We start from the raw sequence: 20,757 nt of genomic DNA, 5'->3' as shown, positions 1-20,757 counted from the left end.
AGGGCTTTTACTTTTAAATTCTAAATCAAAATGTCCTGATATTGTCAGGGTAAGACTCTGAGGTGGTGAACTGTCACTGTGAAGTGAAATAAGTCTGTGGAAACAGGTCGTTGCTTGCTCAAGTTTTTCTTCATTATCAAGTTTATTCACACAGTGGTAATGATACATTATACATTTAAAAGTATACATTTTCTCTTAAATACTTTTACACTCAGTCGTCATTTTGTATCAAATACGTATGAAGTATTACTACTTCATTCAGTATAATACATTTTGAGTGCTTTAATTAATAAATTGATTAATTATTTTGTTATCTCATGAAAAGTGACATCGATGTTACAATTCTGTTATGTATGGACATTATCAAGGCAGAAACCCAATATGAAAAGACAATTTGAGTTATATGCGGGGTGAATATCCGTTGAGTACCCAATCTACAAAATTCCACCATTCATGCCTTTCATCGTGTCAGCATCGGGTTGGGGGGCCGGAGACAAGCCCAGCCAGAGTGGTCAGAACCCGGACTGTACAAACCACTGCAGAAGTTCAGAGTCATGGTGACTCCAAGACTGAGCGCTGCTGCCGAGGTAATATTTAAGCTGTTTGAGGCAAGAAAGAGGAGATGTCTCGTTCTAAAGAGATTGACCAACAACTTCAGATACTGGAGGCTTTACTGAAATCTCCAACAACCCACAGGACAGGTAGGTAACTGTAGCTTATAAAATAAGTTAATCCTTTATTAGTCCCACAATGGGGAAATTTGCAATATTTCAGCAGCAGTGTTAAAATAGGCATCAGTAAGTGATAAGTCAATCAATCAATCAATCAAATTGTATTTGTATAGCCCTTATTCACAAATTACAATTCATCTCATAGGACTTTAACAGGGTGTGACATCCTCTGTCCTTAAACCTCAGTAAGAGTAAGGAAAAACTACTAAAAACCCTTTTAACAGGGTAAAAATACGTAGAAACCTCAGAGAGAGCCACATGTGAGGGATCCCTCTCCCAGGACGGACAGAAGTGCAATAGATGCCACGTGCAGGAAAACATCATCAAGATTTAAACTCTTCAAGATTAAAGATTAAAGTCTCTAGCAGCATTATGAGGGTAAGCATCCCGAAGGACAACCCCATGACATGCCAGGCAGACCGGCTGCAATCACAGTCCATGGTCAGCAACCAGCAGGACAACGATCCACCATCCAGACCAGAACGCCACTCCAGTCCTCAGTCACCGTCCACCGGCACCCACCACGAGCCGCCGTCCTGGTCCAATGCCCGTACCCAATGCCAACGCGACACAGGGTCCGCCACCACCACCACAATCAGCCCACACGACACAGAATCCGCCACACAGGGCCCGCCACCACCACCACGATCAGCCCACACGACACAGAATCCGCCACACTGGATCCACCATCGCGACCCCCTGTGCGCGATCAACAAACTGCAATCCATGGTGCGGCCACAGAGGCCCTGGATCTGCGGGTGATAGAGCAAAGGGATTCTGGGGAAGGGGGATAGGGATGGAGAAGAGGAAGGAGAAGCTGGAAAAAGAAGCTCTGTGTGTCATGTGTCATAAAATAGAACAAGTAACGTTCTGCCGCACTAATTAGCTCTAACTATAAGCTTTATCAAAAAGGAAGGTTTTGAGCCTACTCTTAAACGAACAGATGGTGTCTGCCTCCCGAACTGAAAGTGGTAGTTTATTCCACAGCAGAGGAGCTTGATGGCTAAAAGCTCTGGCTCCTACTCTACTTTTAAAGACTTTAGGGACGACAAGTAGGCCTAAATTCTGGGAAAGGAGTGCTCTAGCGGGTTTATAAGGTATACTAACAGCTCTTTAAGGTAAAATGGCGCCATATTATTAAGGGCCTTGAAGGTGAGGAGGAGAATTTTAAATTCTATTCTGGATTTAACTGGAAGCCAGTGTAGCGATGCTAACACAGGAGAAATTTGCTCTCTTTTCTTTGTTCTCGTCAGGACACGTGCTGCAGCATTTTGGACAAGCTGTAGAGTCTTTAACGACTTACTGCTGGAGCCTGATAATAATGAATTACAATAGTCCAGTCTTGATGTAACAAAGGCGTGGACTAGTTTTTCTGCATCTTTTTGCGAAAGGACGTCTGATTTTTGAGATATTACGCAAGTTGAAAAAGGCGGTCCTAGAAATTTGTTTTAAGTGACTATTAAAGGACAAATCAGGATCGAAGATCACTCCCAAGTTCCTGACTGTTTTGTTGGAAGCAAGGGCAATGTCGTCTAGCGCAGGTATATCATTAGACAATGTGTCTCTAAGGTGTTTGGGGCCAAGTATTATAACCTCTGTTTTATCTTAGTTTAAAAATAGAAAATTGCGGGTCATCCAGGTTTTTATGTCCTTGAGACATGCTCGAAGTTTAGTTAATTGATTATTTTGTTCAGGTTTTATTGACAAGTATAACTGGGTGTCATCCGCATAGCAGTGGAAATTTACAGAGTGTGTCCTGATAATGTTTCCTAGTGGAAGCATATATAATGAGAATAAAATTGGGCCGAGCACAGAGCCCTGGGGAACACCATGGTTTACTTTGGTGCGCACAGATGACTCATCGTTAATTTGCATGAATTGGGAGCGATCAGAAAAGTACGATTTAAAATCAGTTAAGGGCGGTTCCATTAATGTTAATTAACTGTTTGAGTCTTTGTAATATAATTTGATGGTCAATTGTGTCGAATGCTGCACTGAGATCTAACAGAACGAGGACAGACACAAGTCCCTGATCTGAGGCTATTAAAAGGTCATTAGTGACTTTTGCCAAGGCTGTCTCCGTACTGTGATTGGCTCTAAACCCCGACTGAAAGTTTTCATATATATTATTTTCCTGGAGAAACTCACACAGCTGATTGGCTACCACTTTTTCTAAGATTTTAGACATGAAGGGGAGATTAGACATTGGTCTGTAATTGGCTAAAACCTCTGGGTCTAGAGTGTTTTTTTTGAGAAGGGGTAAGGGGTAAGTAACATGGAATACCTGAGTGTAAGTCTAATAGAAATATTAATGGAATTAAGATCAATATATACAGAGTAAAAAACTGTTTTTTGAACAGACATATTTTTGAGAGTTGCAGTCCATGGATCATAAGCGGAGACACGTTCAGGACGTATTTTAGGAGCAGGTGTGAACACAAATACTTTTGATCGGATCTCTCAGGACAGATGTTAATACCAGGTCTGAATTGGGTTGATATTAACTGTGAACTTTTTTGTTTCTATTAGATGAGCCACAGCAGCTGGCGATTAAATGAGGTTCTCTCTGAGGAGCAGGAGTGGAGGACCTGTCTGAACCAGGAGGAGCGAGAGTCCCTGCACAGTAAAGAGGAACAGGAGGCACTCTGCAGCGGACAGTAAAATAGGATTGTGGAAGATCAGAGCCTGCCAAGACAGACAAGGTTTTTGAGTCCTCTCAATATTAAGACGAAAGACAGGGAAGGTGATTGTACTGAAAGTGCAGAGAATCAGTCAGATGGAAAATATTCTTTGACAATGAAAAGAGATTTCGAAACTGAATAAAAACTGTTAAATCTACAGACCAATACAAGAGAAGAAATAGAAAAGAAACCCTATGGCTGCAAAGATTGTGGTGGAGGTTTCAGTTCCTTCTCGGATGTGAGAAGCCATAAGTATGTTGATGAAAAAAAGCAGCCGTTGGGAGGCACGAGACTGGACCAGGGGGAGCCAAAGCCAAAAGTTCAGGAGAAAACTTGGTGATTGACATCACCAAGTTTGTGTTCACTGCTCTGCTTGGGAGGAGTGAAGATATGGAGAAAGCTCAGTACTTTCAGCTTCATCAAAGACGCACTGAGGAGAACAAAGAAGCAGAGCCTGCAGTCAGCAACACACAGGAATGGATGGAGATGGAAACTGACGAAAAGGATAGTGGAGCATCAACCGAGTTTGATCCAGAAAGTAATTTACAATCAGCTAATAATGACCTGACTTAGACTCTTCTGCGCCTGAGACTCTATAAAGTGACGATGATAACTGTTTTGACTCCTTAAAACCAGGGAATTACTTGTCCCTGATATGAGTGCTGTTTCTTGTAAGAATAACAGAACTTGTTAAATTTGTTAAAAAAGTGTGTCGCTACACTTTTTATTTGCAGAGACATGTGTTACACTGTTCAGGGAAACTTTGCAGTGAAGTGTGCAGGGAAAGATACAGCAAACTAAAGAGTTTATTTAGACACAGGGAAGTTCACAAGACAGAGGAACATTTTCCGTGTATGGTTTGTGGTTTTCAAATAGAGAAAGTTTGGATGGCCTACAAGAAAACAAATATCTGCTGTTGCTCTGTATGTTAAAATGATTCCTGAGCTATCTTACATGAGGAGAAACCTTTCCAATGATCGCTGTGTCTGAAGCGCTTTCGTACAAGGCAAGGATTAGTTCTCCACATTAGAATTCATACTAGAGAGACCCATAAGCTGTGCAGTGTTTGGTAGAGTCTCTCGTGCCCAACCACAAAGGGGCCACACTGGAACCATACAAGTGCAATGATTGTGGATAGAGATTCAGTTGGCTTTGATGCCTCAGAGAACATAACAAGTGTCTTCCAAAGAAATTGGAAAAAGAAAGAGCAGCGAATCAAATTTAATCCAGTGCTTATAGTTTTGTTGGAAAGAAATCTACTTTACAGACCCAAACTCTCAGTGAATTGAAACTAGGGTTGGTTAAGCAGGCGTCTTATGTTCTGAGGCTTGAATCCAGCACCTGCAGACCCAGTTCCAAATTCTAGCCCTTAATAAAGGCTACAACTGCTATTAAGATATGTTTAAAAAACTAAACCAAATGTGTATTTGTTTGCCACTGAAAATAGTTCCCAAAATATGAACAGTTTTGTCATGCTGATTAAGGCTGAGATTTACCGTTCTCAGCTGTTTTACAATATTTCATCGCTTTAAAGACAATGCGAAACTATATATTATTGAATCATTTTAAAACCAGATATGATCAAACATGAACAATAAACAACGAATCACATAATTACTTGCATGCGAAAGGAGTCACTCATGGTAAACAATTTCATGCAGAACTATCACCCATTCTGCAGCTCTCCTTGGATCTACAGTTTACAGGAATCAATGAGCTCTGGGCTGAGTGACCAAAGACGGCAGGATGTGACTGTTCAAAGCTTTAGAGGAATTAGCTCAGTCAGTGGATTACCAATTGTAATAACAATGGTAGTAAGGAAAGAAAATACACATTGGGGGTACCAAACCCAATCCTTTCTTCGTGAATACAGTCTGATACCACATCCAGTGTGACATCCACATTGGTGTGGTAGACTCTACCCCCTCCTGCTTTCATGAATCCACTTGCTTAAAATTCTCATCACACAGTGCCCCTTACCCTGAAACCCCTTACAGCCTTTTGGTTGTAAGCTCTGTGAATGTAAATCCCAATGTCTGTACCTTTGATCTCGATTACAATTTACATGTCAGCTGCTCCCCATACTATAACTGTCCCTGTATCTTTTACTCTGGTTAGTCTGCGGTCTCAGATTCACTTTGTGCAGCAGGCTCACCGTATTCCAGAATACCGATAAAACTCACAACACTACAACCCTTTGAGACTGGACTATAATATTTTTTCAACACTAGTAATATGCAAAAGCAATACTTGAGTCCCGGGACCTGAGCTTTTAGGATTAAGGGATTAAATGTTGTCAGTACAAGAAAGAAAAAAGAAGATTAGGAAGTTTGCGTGTTGCTAAAGAAATAGACAAACAATAATCTTTGTTGAATAAAATACAAATCAATGTTGGGGGGGTGTGGGGTGTAGTCGAAGGGATGACTGTTGCTGACACTGATTTTACCCTCTGGTTTGGATTTAAAGCTTTTAAAAGTAATGTTGGATGTTTGTAGTTTCTTGATGTATATCCTTATTGTCACATGCTTTGTTTAACGACAAAAAACGAGACAAATTTCTTACATTATGGAAAATGTTGAGGCTCCTGCCTTCAGGAGTTGTACAGGCAACTGTCAAGTCCTGATGACTACTCAAAGTGATCCTGTATCGAGTTGGCATCGTATAATGGTGGAGGACCGCAATTGAGGTGTCAGCTGATGGTGGATCCTGATGGATGGACAGTGGAAAATGACTGTGGACTATTATCGCATCCAACCTTTGAGGATCATGATCTTGGTGGCTGCTGACTATGGACTATGATTACAACAAGACTGCTTGATATACAATATTTCTCCTCAGATACTCGACCATTACTGACAATGCTGCAAATACCCTTATCTTTCTGATGTTCGCCTTTGCACGTGGCGTCTACTTCACTTCGGTCCGTCCTGGGAGAGGGATCCCTCACATGTGGCTCTGTCTGAGGTTTCTACGTTATTTTTACCCTGTTAAAATCAATCAATCAATCAAATTTTATTTGTATAGCCCATATTCACAAATTACAATTCATCTCATAGGGCTTTAACAGGGTATGACTGTCCTTAACCCTCAGCAAGAGTAAGGAAAAACTACTAAAAACCCTTTTAACAGGGTAAAAATACGTCGAAACTCAGAGAGAGCCACATGTGAGGGATCCCTCTCCCAGGACGGACAGAAGTGCAATAGATGCCACGTGTAGGAGAACATCATCAATAATCAAAGTCTCTAGCAGCATTTGATGAGGGTAGACATCCCGAAGGACAACCCCAACATGACATGCCAAGCAGTCCCGCTGCAAGCACAGTCCATGCTCAGCAACCATCCAGACCACGATCCACCATCCAGACCAGACGCCACTCCAGTCCTCAGTCACCGTCCACCGCCGCCCACCAGGACCCATCACAAGCCACCACCGCGGTCCTGGTCCACCACCCGTGCCCAATGGAAACGCGACACAGGGTCCGCCACCAGCACCACGATCAGCCCACATGACTCAGAATCCGCCACACTGGATCCAACACCGCGACCCCCGGTGCGCAACCCACAAACCACAATCCATGGTGCGGCCACAGAGGCCCTGGATCTGCGGGTGATAAAGCAAAGGGATTCCGGGGAAGGGGGATAGGGAAAAATGTTTTCTTTTTGTAGTTTTCCCTACTCTTATAGAGCAGAGGATGTCACACCTTGTCCTATGAGACATATTGTGATTGTGAATATGGGCTATACAAATACAATTGACAACTGATAGATGGATAGATAGATAGATAGATAGGTGTGTGCCTGCGTATGTGCGCGTGCGCGTGGGGGAGGTCAATAGGGGGGGGCAGCACAGCAGTGATGGATACAAGGGTAATAGGGACCTGAATAGCATCTATTAGCTTGTGGTACCAGCATCCTATCGGTGTGACTGGTAGCTCTTGAACGTTAGGTTTCCTTTGATTCATGTCCTCACCCTCCGTGTGCGGCTCGCAGAAAGACGCAGGCTGCTGCCTGCACCAGCGGCGGAGGCTCCCAGCAGCAGCAGCAGCAGCATCAGCATCATGTTTCCGCAGCCAGCCCGCCGCCTACCGCTGACGGCAAGTACACGGAAGAGAGGAGAGTGAGGTAAGGCCAGTGGCCGCGGTCTGCGATGTGAAGGGAGAATGACGGCTCCACAACAGACTAGAGGAGAGGCAGCTTGCTCCTCTATTCACCGAGTGAGGAGAGATCAGTGGTGTGATGTAGGGGAACAGTGGTTAGCTCCTGCGATGTTGTGCTAATATGTAGCCCTCCCTGATGGGTGGATGGATGGATCGATAGTTATTTGGTGATGGAGGTTTTGGTGTGTGTGTGTGTGTGTGTGTGTGTGTGTGTGTGTGTGTGTGTGTGTGTGTGTGTGTGTGTGTGTCTGTGTATGTGTGTGTGTGTCTGTGTGTGTGTGTGTGTGAGGGGAGCATTGTTAATTTGAAGTGAGAAAGTGATAACGTTTTGCTTGTTTGTGGGTTAATAATTATTGGGTTAGTGCTAGAATTAGGTTTTTGGCAAGGGTTAGAATGAGGTTTGGGTCAAGGTCACAATGAGGTTTGGGTTAGTATTAGAATTAGGTTTTTGGCGAGGGTTGCAATGAGGTTTGGGTGAGGGTTAGAATAAGGTCTGGGTGAGGGTTAGAATAAGCTCTTGGTGAGGGTTAGTGTTAGAATAAGCTCTTGGTGAGGGTTAGTGTTAGAATGAGGTTTGGGTGAGGGTTGGAATGAGGTTTGGGTGAGGGTTAGAATAAGCTCTGGGTGAGGGTTAGTGTTAGAATGAGGTTTGGGTGAGGGTTGGAATGAGGTTTGGGTGAGGGCTACAGTTAGAACTAGGTTTGGGTTAGGGTTAGTGTTAGATTTGGGTTTGGGTGAGGTTTAGAAAGAGGTTTAGTGTTTGAATGAGGTTGTGGTGAGGTTTAGGGTTAGAACGAGGTTTGGGTAAGGGTTAGAATGAGGTTTAGGTTATCTAAGAATAAAACAATAACAGCTGTCTTAATAGCATTTACTTTCCTCCTCATGTCTGTCTGTTTCTGACAGAGAGCGCTGTGGCTCACTGATCCATCGGTTAGCCATCATGCAGTGTTCGTGGAAATCAATGGTCCTGCTAGCATTAGCCTCAATAGCTATCCAGTACACGGCCATCCGCACTTTCTCCACCAAGCCGTTAAGCCTACTGTGCTCTGGGGATCTGACATCCATTGGCCAAGCTGTCAACTGCAGCCTCAAAGATCTGACAGTGGAGGGCTCGGACCCAGTGTGTGATGGGATCCTCTCCAACACCCCATCTTCCCCGAACTCCTCTCTCCCCATGTATGATGTCAACAAGAGAACCCACATCCTCATCCTGGCGACCACACGGAGCGGATCCTCCTTTGTGGGTCAGCTGTTCAACCAGCATCCAGAGGTCAGAATGTTATATACATTTATTATCATCAACAATAAAAGAATACAATCATGGTAAGGCTGCATGATATATCGAAAATCCAATCATGCGCAAAAAATCTTGCGCAATAGGCCTATTGCAAAAAACTGCATGAATGGTGTTTCATGCGCCATGCATTCACGCTCTGCATGTTAATATATTTTGCCAATCAGATGGATACATGAGGATGATTATTTATCCCGGGACCTGATGGAAAAGTTTCGTAACTTTCTTCAAAGCAGCGCATTAATCAGCCGCTCCTTTCCTCTCGCTCTCTCTCTCTCTCTCTCTCTCTCTCTCTCTCTCTCTCTCTCTCTCTCTCTCTCTCTCTCTCTCTCTCTCTCTCTCTCTCTCTCTCTCTCTCTCTCTCACCATATACATACACACACAGATCAGCCACACGTGTAAACTAACTCTGATTAAAAACAGCATACTTTACAAACTTAGTGAATGTATGGAGCTGGAGGAGAGGATGTCGTACTGGGTTTGGTTTGACACAGTCGGCGCAGCGCACAGCATGAATGAGAGAACACAGACGATCAGTAAAGGACTGAAAGAGAAGAGAAGCTGTGTATGGCTCCCTGGTGTCTGCCCCTGGCTTGGTGTTACTGCGGCCTTCTCCCGGCTGTGGAGCTGTCCGTGGTCTCTGTGTCCATAGACAGGGACTGTTTATGTTTATGTATCGCAAGTCATATCGTCATTGCGATATTAAACAACGTTATTGCATTTCGCATGTTTTCCTGATAATGTGCAGCTCTCAATCATACACACATTTAAAGATGCTTAACTATAACATGTTTTCTATTACTTGCTAATGAATTCTTGTTTAACTAATCAATGTATTTATAACGAGTAAATAAATTGTAATATTCTATATTTGGACTCAATAGAAGAAAAAGACTACCTTTGTACGTCATTGTACTGCTATGCAACACAGTTTAGTGCATCTACGTGGTGCAGACACAGAACAAATTCTAAGTAAATATGAAAGATTAAAAAAATCGACACAGCCAGACCATTTCCCTGATGACCAAACTCCTCCCATCAGGCTTCTGCAGGAAGAGGCCTGCTTTGATAGGGTGATCACAGCCCCTCTCATAATAAAACTGGCATTCTTTATTGATATGGTTTTTGTGTATTTCTCCCTTTGGATGCAAGGGATTGAAAGGTTCACCATGTCATCACTCTCTGAAACAAACACTGCATTGCCTATTTATTTGGCTCAGCAGTCACTGAAGCAGTGGGTTACTGGCATTGATAAGTAAGACATGGGAAAGCGATACCCAATGGAGTATAATTGTTGCGTGCGAGGAGGCACTAAAATCATATTGATGCGTCTAGAAAATTCTATTCTCCACCTACACAGACTTTTATATACTAATATCTTTGATATTTTTTTTTATTATATATATCCCAGGTCTTCTACCTGTTTGAACCCCTGTTCCATGTCCAGTCGGCATTGCTTCCTCGGCTGGTGCAGAGCCGGAACCTGGCTGAGAGGAGGGTAATGATTGGTGCAGCCAGAGACCTATTGAGGTCTCTGTACCACTGTCATCTCATCAGTTTGGAGAATTACATCCGACCTCGTCCTTCCAACCACTCCACTGACAAGCTGTTCCGAAGAGGAGCTAGTAAGGGACGTGCATCTGTACATCTCCATTTACCTCGGGCCTTAACATATGTCTCATAAATAAATTGTATTAAGATTTTCTTTTATCCTGACTACATTTAAACTTGGTATCAATGTGTCTCCATTGTCCAAATTGAGATCTATTTTAGATCTGATTGCTCTGTCTAGCACAAGTTAACATCTTCCTTTTAGATGTTGCAGGTTTATGAAAAAAGAAACAAAAAGGATAGAAGAAGATGGTATCCATCTTTGACACAGTTTATGTGTTTCACTATCATACCAACATATTAGAGTACGTTGTCACCTTGTCCTGCTTCTATTCACATATTTGAGCTACAGAAATATTGAATTGATGTTGCTGGGTTTAAATGTTTGCGTTGTTTCTTTAGGCCGGTCTCTGTGCTCCCCTCCTGCATGTGAGGTTCCCCTGGGCCCAGATGAGCAGAGCCTTGTTTTGACTGATGAGGGGGAGTGTGGGAAGAGATGTGGCCCGCTAAACGTGTCACTGGCAGCTGATGCCTGCAGAGGGAAGCGCCACATAGCCATCAAGACAGTGCGCATTCCCCAAATCAGTGACCTCAGAGCACTGATTGAGGACCCGAGACTCAACCTGAAGGTAGACAAATAGTGTTATTATTACTTTGTAATAAAAAAAGTATGTCAATATTACAGTATTTGTCCATTCATATTACAGCTGCCAACTTGAGACTAGACTTGAGTAAGACTTTATAGAAAGGAGTAGTTACAGGTTCGGAACTAGGTTTTTGTTTTTGTTTTCGAGAGGGGGTGTCTTGGACTGCAGTTCTGGTTTTGGTTTGAGAACCATTACAGCCCTGGTCAGCACTACTTTTAATGAGATTCTTGGCCATTTTGTTTAGTAAGTCTAGTCTGCCATTTTGTTTAATCTTTTTATAATTATTAACTAGTACAGTGCTCATTCTAAGACTGATTGTATTGAATCGTTTGTTTGTGTTTGCCCGTGGTCAGGGACTGACTTGAACAATAATTCATGTCTGGAATTTGACTCCTCTCCAAGCCACCCTTTTCACGCATAGCACTAGACCTCTAATTTTAAAGGCTAACCCTATTTGTTAATGTAACGGTTGCCAGACTAACAAACAAGTAGGTGGCGCAGTTACTCACTGCCCATTGCCATCTTTTCCATGAAGTTATCTTTGTCAATTTCCGTAAGAATCTCATTCTCTTTTGCCAATACAGTAAAAATAAGATTTTTCCAAGGGATTAATTTTTAAATCAGATTGCCCTGATATTTACTGGGGGACAATCTGAGGCGGGTAATCTGTCATTGTGAAGTAAAATTACTTCAGACTGTCTTGGGAAACAGGTAGTTTCTCAATGACAGTCTGTTATTTTGCTGCTTAAATTTAAGTTTTTCTACATTGTAAATATTGACAAATTTTTCACACAATGGTAACAGGAAATCGAAAAAAAAATATTCTAAATTTTGCGTGAAACAGTTTCACACGCAGTCGTGATTTTTTAATCATTAATCTGATCTATCATTCATCATACTTCAATTAATTACTTAATTTATTACCTCATCAATTCATTCATGCATTCACAGACTGAACAAATGTGACATCTAATTTACATCCGCACTCATGCGGTCCATCGTTTGTGAAAACCTGATCATGCCAGTTCATGCCATTCTTACGGTAAAGGTCCTTGGAGCAGAATAAAGGCCAAAGACAAACGTTGAAAGTTTAAAGACACTTATTGTGGTCATATTATTTGATATCCACTCAAGACATAATGAAATGGAATATTCCGTAAATATTTTTAATTAATATTAAAGACAAAGTTGGCTAATTTTTCATTATGGCATTCATAACTTGCTCATATTGAATATAATTTTGGGGGGAATTTTTATAATGAGTATTGGGAAATAGGATTTTTATAATCATAATCAAGTAGCCAACTTTCCCTTCAATTGTGTCTGTTTATTGACCATTCATATGTAAAATCTTCTAAACCTTGACATACTGACGGTGGTGGTCACCAGGAAAAGATGTGAGCTGAAATATTTGTGTACTTCTCAAGGATTGTTTCTTGTTAATTTTTAATATGAGCAAGTAATGCGAACCCTGAAGCTGCACCCCCGCTGCTGTACAAGAAGCTGTTGACCTGTTTATTCAAAGTTCAGTGAAGCTGGACTCAGTACGCAGAACCTGAAAGGAGATGTCAGCTTATTATTTCTCTGTGAATGTATTGACTGGTACGCCTGGTACTATTGAGTCTAGAGGTTGCATTTAATAACTCTTTACTAGTTGACAACATAGTGAACTAGATGATGGAAGGTTAGATAACCAATCAATGCAACTCTAAATTGGTATGGATTGAAAATGTGGTAAAAACAACTGCAGCCCCTTAGCCCATGTGTTTATGCCCATGTGTATAGACACATGGATGTGAAATATGCCCGACACAGGCTTACAAAGCAGAGGTAGTGCTGGGCCAGTAGCCTTTGCTACTCTCACTCTGATGTCACAGAGAGCATTATTATTATCATAAATACAACATATAACAGCTATATCAGCTTACACTGCGTTCCTCATTACTATGCAAATTACACTTTGCTCAGATTTTCCTAAATGGTAATGCACAGGCAGTAAGTATAATTTTCAAGTCATCAACTGTTAGAGTATAATTCAAATTTGATTGAACAAACCTCCCAATGATAACAGTAGTTCTTTCAAAAATAAAAGACTCAAAACGCAGTGTTCCAAATTATTATGCAGAGTTTCAAGATATTTTATAGGTTGTATAGAACTAAAAATTTTCATTTGTTGAATTTGCAGCATTAAGAGGTCATATTTACTGAAATCAAAAAAAGTTTTAATCAAAAACATCTTAACAAGTCAAGTTACATGTTAACATAGGACCCCTTCTTTGATATCACCTTCACAATTCTTGCATCCATTGAACTTGAATTTGATAGTTTCTGCTTTAATGTCTTTGCAGGATGCCATAATAGCCTCACAGAGCACCTGCTTGGATGAGAACTGCCCTCCACCCACATAGATATTTTGCTGGATGATGCTCCAAAAGTTCTCAATAGGGTTAAGGTCAGGGGAAGATGGGGGCCACACCATGAGTTTCTCTCCTTTTATGCCCATAGCAGCCAATGCCCCAGAGGTATTCTCTGCAGCATGAGATGGTGCATTGTCATGCATGAATATGATTTTGCTTCGGAAGGCACGGTTCTTCTTTTTGTACCACGGAAGAAAGTGGTCAGTCAGAAACTCTACGTACTCTGCCGAGGTCATTTTCACACCGTCAGGGACCCTGAAGGGGCCTACCAGCTCCCTCCCCATGATTCCGGCCCAAAACATGACTCCGCCACCTCCTTGTTGACGTCTCAGCCTTGTTGGGATATGGTGGCCATTCACCAACCATCCTCTACTCCATCCATCAGGACCATCAAGGGTTGCACAGCACTCATCCGTAAACAAAACAGTTTGGAAGTTAGTCTTCATGTAGTCCTGAGCCCACTGCAACCTTTTTTGCTTGTGAGCTTGGTTTAGAGGTGGCCGAATAACAGGTTTAAGGACACTTGCAAACCTCTTGCTCCTAACCCTACATCTTGAAGTTCGCGAGACTCCAGAGGCACCAGCGGCTTCAAACACCTGTTTGCTGCTATTCAATGGCATTTCAGTGGCTTCTCTCTTAACCCTAAGCATTTGTTTGGCAGAAATCTTCCTTATTTTGCCTTTGTCTGAACGAACCCGCTTGTGCTGTGAATCAGTGACAAATTTCTTCACCGTCCGATGATCACGCGCAATTCTTTTGGAAATATCCAATGTTGTGATACCTTGTCCAAGGTATTGCACTATTTGCTGCTTTTCAGCAGCAGAGAGATCCTTTTTCTTCCCCATTTTGCCTGAAACATGTAACTTGCTTAATAATGTGGAACGTCCTTCTTAAGTAGTTTCCTTTGATTGGGCTCACCTGGCAAACTAATTATCACAGGTGTCTGAGATTGATTTCAATCATCCAAATAGCCCTGAGACACAATACCATCCATGAGTTTAATTCAAAAACTAAAAAATGAATGTTTATGACCCTTAAATCCAATTTGCATAATAATGTGGAAGGCAGTGTATATCAATAATTGAAGGCCAACACGCTGAAGCAGGTTCAATCCCAGTCTTCCCAAGGTCAAGGTTTCAACATACTGAACCTCAAATTGGTTCTGTTTTCTCAACTGGAATGTCCCTCAAATGAAACCTTTTGTCACTGCACTGTAGCACTACTGCTTCTATTTCTAATCACATGCGGTTATATGGAGACATTCATCTGCACTGTTACTGACATTGTAATTACAGTATGTTCCTGGTAAACATGTTTCATTATCCTTTATGATTATCATCATCATCCTCATCAGGTGGTCCAGCTTGTGCGAGATCCACGAGGTATCCTGGCATCTCGTGTTGAGACTTTTCGAGATACTTACCGGCTGTGGCGTCTGTGGAGGGCGACTGGACGCCGACCCCACAATCTGGACCTTGGACAGATTAACACAGTGTGTGAAGACTTTCTCAGGTCTCTGTCGATGGGCCTGGCAAAACCCGCCTGGCTCAGAGGCAGGTACATGCTGCTCAGGTGAGAAGGACAGGAATAACCTCTAAAAGCAGAAATCACTTAAGCTTTATTCTTAAACAGATCTTTTGCCTTGTTTTTATTTTCCTAGCCATCTTTGAAAAGATATATACCAGAATGATCTTCATAATGTATGCATGAGATATTTGGATTAACTCTAGAAACATATTTTAGAGCAGGAAGAAACCTTAAATGTGACCTATAACGTGGACAATTCAATTGAAAAACAAACTGAAATCTTTTAGGCAGAAAAATAACTAATTAAAAACATACAATAACTTGGTTGCATAAGTATGCAAACCTTTAAACTAATACTTTGTTTAGGCACCTTTTGATTTTATTACAGCACTCAGTCTTTTTGGGTAGTGTCGAGCCAGGTCCCGTCCGGACCGGACAGCGTTGTGTTCGTTGATTCGAGGTTCAGATGGGAAAGGCAATGATTAGACAAATTCAATGTTCAAAAGTAACAAGTTTATTGTATAAGAACAATACTTACAGAGAGTCTCTGGGGTTCTGCCGGACAAGTCACCAGGTTCACTGGATCATGTCGAGAAGAAGCCTCGTTCAATCCTAAGTCCACAGTATATAATCAGACACAGGGTGGGCACAGAGGCGGTTCTTTTTCTTTGAGGGAATTCAGTTATTGGCCAGATGAATACTGTTTCCTCAAAGTGCAGTTTTTTGCAAGCACATCACTTTCAACTGACCAGGTGGCAAACAGGGAGCTTGCTACAGTGGAGAGACCCAGCAGATTAGACATTTCAGGAGGATTTCATATCTTTTTCTCACCATGTTTCATGAAGCACCTCATTGTATTAGTTCTGGCACGTCCTCTCTCTTTTCTGAGCATCCGTGCTTTCATTATTTCAAATCTCAAGATGAACTTCCATCACACACTTTTCTCCGAATTATATTTTGGGTCAGATTGACATTCGGGTTGACACCTGCTCTTTCTGTGGTCGTGCTCTGGGCCTGACCCTGCGTCTGAGTCAAAAAGATTATACATCATTCTAATTAAAATAAACTGTTGTAGCATTATTGATTATATAGATTAAACAGCTAATATTTGTTCACAGGATATAGGTTAAATATAATCACAAGATACAGAGAAACATAGATATCTTAACAGTAGGAGTCTTTTAGAATGGCACATCTTGACATAGCAATTTTTGCCCACTCTTCTTTGCAAAAGCGCTCCAAGCCTTTCAGATCACCCCACAGATGTTCAATTGGAATCAGGTCTGGGGTCTGGCTGGGTCATTCCAAAACATGAATCTTCTTCTGGTTAAGCCATGCTTTTGTTGATTTGGAAGTATGCTTTGGGTCGTTGTCATGCTAATATGTGAAATTTCTCTTCATCTTCAGCTTTCTAACGGAAGCCTGAAGGTTTTGTGCCAAAACTGACTGGCTTTAACTGTTAGTTCCCTCCATCTTGACTAAGGCCCCTTTTCCAGCTGAAGTAAAACAGCCCCAAAGCATGATGCTGCCAGCACCATGATTCACTGTGCATGGTGTTCTTTGGGTGATGTGCGCTGTTGTTTTTTCCCGCAAAACATACCTTTTGGAATTATGGCCAAAAGTTCAACGTCAAAATCAAATTAAATCAAAGTTTATTGTCACATGCACCAATGACAGCGTCATCGGAGCAGTGAAATTCTTGAGAGGTGGCAGGCAACATCTATGCAGTAGACGACTTTACGAAATAGAAAAAAAATAACATACTAACATACTATAGATAATAACATACTATATAACATAACATAGTCAAATGAAGCAGCAGTTTACAGGGTGAAGGAGTGGAGAATATTAAATTAAATAATATGAGTATATGTGAATTAAGTGTATATGTATGAGTGGGGGAGCAGAATGTAGATGGTAAATGTTCAGTGGTTCAGTGTTGGTTATTCAGAAGCCTTACGGCCTTTGGGAAGAAGCTGTTTTTGAGTCTGGTAGTCCGTGCTCGGATGCTCCGGAAACGTCTGCCAGACGGCAGCAGTGTGAGAAGTCCACAGCCTGGGTGGCTGTGGTCCTTGATGATCTTCCGTGCTTTTCTCAGGCATCTTGTGTTGTAGATGCCTTGCACGGAAGGGAGATGGCAGCCGATGATGCGCTGTCTCACCACCCTCTGCAGGGCCTTGCGATCAGCAGCGGAGCAGCTACCATACCAGGCAGTAGTGTAGCCTGAGAGGATGCCTTGGAAATTATTTTGTGCCCTTCTCCTGACTGATACCTTTCAACAATGAGATCCCTATAATGCTTTGGAAGCTCTCTGTGGACCATGGCTCTTGCTGTAAGATGCAACTAAGAGAATGTCAGGAAAATCCTACTAGAACAGCTGAACTTTATTTGGGATTAATCAGAGTCACTGTAAATGATGGCAGGTGTGTACTGACTACTATTTAGCATGAGTTTGAATGTAATTAGTTAATTTTGAATACAGCCACATCCCCAGTTATAATAGGGTGTGTGCACTTATGCAACCACATTAAAAAAAAAAATTCCCTTAAAGATTTAATTTTGTTTTTTCAATTGAATTGTTCACATTATAGGTCACATTAATGGTTGAAAAAGTTCTGACCAGATTTATATTGGTCCAATTTTTTTACATCACAAAAGCCTAGCATTTTAACAGGGGTGTATAGACTTTTTTATATCCACTGTATATAATGATATAGGTGATATAGGTATTGACACACAGCTCAATGATCCTTCCTCTCTACCTCCCCCCGGGCCAGGTATGAAGATATTGCCAGGTTTCCTGTACAGAAGACCAGAGAGCTCTACAGTTTCCTTGGTATGGTTCTGGACCAGAGTGTGGAGGATTGGATCATCAACAATACTCGGGGTAGCAGTGATCTGTTGTCCAGACACAAGTTCACCACAGTTCGGGACTCTGCTGCTAATGCAGAGAACTGGAGGGTGAAGCTATCCTTCGACATGGTAGTTTACACCCAGACGGTTTGTCAACCAGTTCTGGACATCCTTGGATACAAGAAAGTCTTCCACCCAAAAGAACTGAGGAACTTCTCTCACTCGTTGGTGGAGGACAGGATGTTCCTCCCATTTTTCTAAACAGCTGATGATGGGCATACACTACATCCAATGAGTGCTCAAGAAACCATGATAACAAGGCAGTACTGAAGTCAATGGAGCTGAGCTGATAATGTCCAAACTGTTTGGCTGAATATCCTCGGTATGTCTGGCGGAGGATGAGAATAAGATGCGTCCTTTCCAGTGTTATCAGTGTTACTTGGATATCTGGGCCGCTCTGTCAACCTTTACTATTTATTTATTTTACCCTCTGAGCAATCAACTACCTCAGTTTGTGCTATTTTCCCCTTAAAGAACCAGTTGACATATTCAAGCCATTTCAATCTTGGAACAATGGCAGACATCAGGGTAACGGAAATATTCGACAGTAAGTGAACAATTGGTTGTCGTAGTCAACATGTAGGATGTGGAAGAAATGTGCAGCTGACCTGAGAAACCTTGTTAAGGACCAAATCATCTTGGCAAGACCACCGGATCGGACATTCTCTAAAATGGCCAGGCTTGAGGCGTGCTCCAGGTCAGCAGTGGTGACAGTGATCTGAAGGAGAGGGAGGGAAAAACCACAAGCCTGCCTATCAACGATGAGTGAAGTCAGAAAAGGCGTACTTATCAGGGCGACTGGGCACGAGTCCCAGAAAGTTTCAGTGAAGTTTATGGAAGAGATGTGTTGCTAAAAATAAATATTTTTCTAATAATTGACTCCTGAAAGTACAACGAAAAGTTAAAATTCACTCTTAATCTACTAACCCGACTATGCCGATGGAGAGGTGGGTTAAGTGTTTGAGTCAACAAAACACTTTTCAGGGATAAACTTTGTTGCAACAGAATACAATACAATATACAGTGCTGTGAAAAAGTATTTGCCCCCTTCCTGGTTTCTTATTTTTTGGCATTTTTGTCACAATCTATTGTTTCAGATCATCAAACAAATTGTAATATTCTACAAAGATAACCCAAGTTAATACAAGTTGCAGTTTTTGAATGAAAGTTTAATTTATTAAGGGAAAAAAGCTATCCAAACCTACCTGGCCCTATGTGAAAAATAATTGCCCCCCTTGATAAATCATGAATGAACTGTGATTAACCACATTCTTTGGAAAGCTGAATTCAATTTCACTAGCCACACCCATGCCTGAATACTGCCAGACCGGTTAAATCAAGAAATCCCTTTAAAAAAAACCTGTCTGACAAAGTGAAGTAAGCTAAAAGATCTCTGAAAGCAACAAATCATACCTCGATCGAAAGAAATTCAAGAACAAATGAGAAACAAATTAATTGACAAATATCAGTCTGGAAAGGGTTCTTAAGCCATCTCTAAGGCTTTGGGGTTTCAGCGAACCACGTTGAGAGCCATTATCCACAAATGGAGATGACTTGGTGATGAACCTTCCCAGGAGTGGCCGGCCTAACAAAATTACTACAAGAGCACATCGACAACTCATCCAGGAGGTCATAAAAGACACAAGAACAATATCTAAGGAACTGCAGAACTGGCTTGCCTCAGTTATGGTCAGTGTTCATGATTCAACGATAGGAAAGACACTGGGCAAAAATGGCATCCATGGGAGAGTTCCAAGGCGAAAGCCACTGTTGACCAAAAAGAATACTAAGGCTCGTCTCACATTTGCCAAAAAACATCTTGATGATCCCTAAGACTTTTGGGCAGATATTCTGTGGACTGACAAAACAAAAGTTGAACTTTTTGGAAGGTGTGGGTCCCGTTACATCTGGTGTAAAACTAACACAGCATTTTAGAAAAACAACATCATACCAACAGTCAAACATGGTTGTGGTAGTGTGATGTTCTGGGGCTGCTTTGCAGCTTCAGGACATGGACAACCTGCCATAATTGATGGAACCATGAATTTTGCTCTCTATCAGAAAATCCTGAAGGACAATGTCCGGCCATCAGTTCGTGACCTCAAGCTCAGGCGGACTTGGGTAATCAGCAGGACAATGATCCGAAACACACGAGCAAGTCCACCTTCGAATGGCTGAAAAAAATCAAAATGAAGGTTTTGGAGTGGCCTAGTCAAAATCCGGACTTAAATCCAATTGAGATGCTGTGGCATGACATTTAACAAGCCGTCCATGCTCGAAAAACCATAAAATATGGCTGAATTAAAACTATTCTGCAAAGAAGAGTGGGCCAAAATTCCTCCACAGTGATGTGAAAGACTCATTGCCAGTTATCTAAAATGCTTGACTGCAGTTATTTGGCCTCCAAGGGTGGCACAACCAGTTATTAGGTTAAGGGGGTAACTACTTTTTCACAAAGGACCAGGTAGGTTTGGATAGCTTTTTCCCTTAATAAATGAAATCATCATTTAAAAACTGCATTTTGTATTTACTTGTGTTATCTTTGTCTAATAATACAATTTGTTTGATGATCTGAATAATTTAAGTGTGACAAATATGCAACAAATCAGGAAGGGGCAAATACTTTTTCACAGCCCTGTAAGTCAATGGTGAGACCTTCTTCAGACGTAATAGAACTACAGAAAAAACATAACATATCTTCACACTGCTCCTGTGGTATCATCCAAGTGTCCACAAGCCCCGACATTCATATTCAACTCAAAACGAGGTCATTTACACC

General features: G+C 41.7%; 1 protein-coding gene across 1 annotated transcript; it reads left to right on the top strand.

The window, feature by feature from the left end:
- Positions 1-7,283: 7,283 nt before the first annotated feature.
- LOC133954633 (carbohydrate sulfotransferase 1-like) lies at positions 7,284-20,448 on the top strand. The gene is made up of 6 exons (XM_062389048.1): positions 7,284-7,534; positions 8,473-8,839; positions 10,275-10,488; positions 10,877-11,103; positions 14,893-15,110; positions 17,843-20,448. Exons 2-6 carry the CDS (start codon positions 8,510-8,512, stop codon positions 18,177-18,179), a joined length of 1,326 nt encoding a protein of 441 aa, XP_062245032.1. The 5' UTR covers positions 7,284-7,534; positions 8,473-8,509; the 3' UTR covers positions 18,180-20,448.
- The last annotated feature ends 309 nt before the right edge of the window (positions 20,449-20,757 follow it).

The sequence above is a fragment of the Platichthys flesus genome, chromosome 6, assembly GCF_949316205.1.
Source record: "Platichthys flesus chromosome 6, fPlaFle2.1, whole genome shotgun sequence".
Taxonomy (NCBI): domain Eukaryota; kingdom Metazoa; phylum Chordata; class Actinopteri; order Pleuronectiformes; family Pleuronectidae; genus Platichthys; species Platichthys flesus.
This window is presented reverse-complemented; position numbering and strand designations above follow the sequence as displayed.

What these genes read in the sequence shown, in the direction of transcription:
- LOC133954633 (XM_062389048.1), top strand. Translation starts at nt 8,510, where the DNA reads ATGCAGTGTTCGTGGAAATCAATGGTCCTGCTAGCATTAGCCTCAATA. An exon ending in TGTTCAACCAGCATCCAGAG is followed by an intron (nt 8,840 to 10,274) that starts GTCAGAATGTTA and finishes TATATATCCCAG; the next exon opens with GTCTTCTACCTGTTTGAACC. An exon ending in GCTGTTCCGAAGAGGAGCTA is followed by an intron (nt 10,489 to 10,876) that starts GTAAGGGACGTG and finishes TTGTTTCTTTAG; the next exon opens with GCCGGTCTCTGTGCTCCCCT.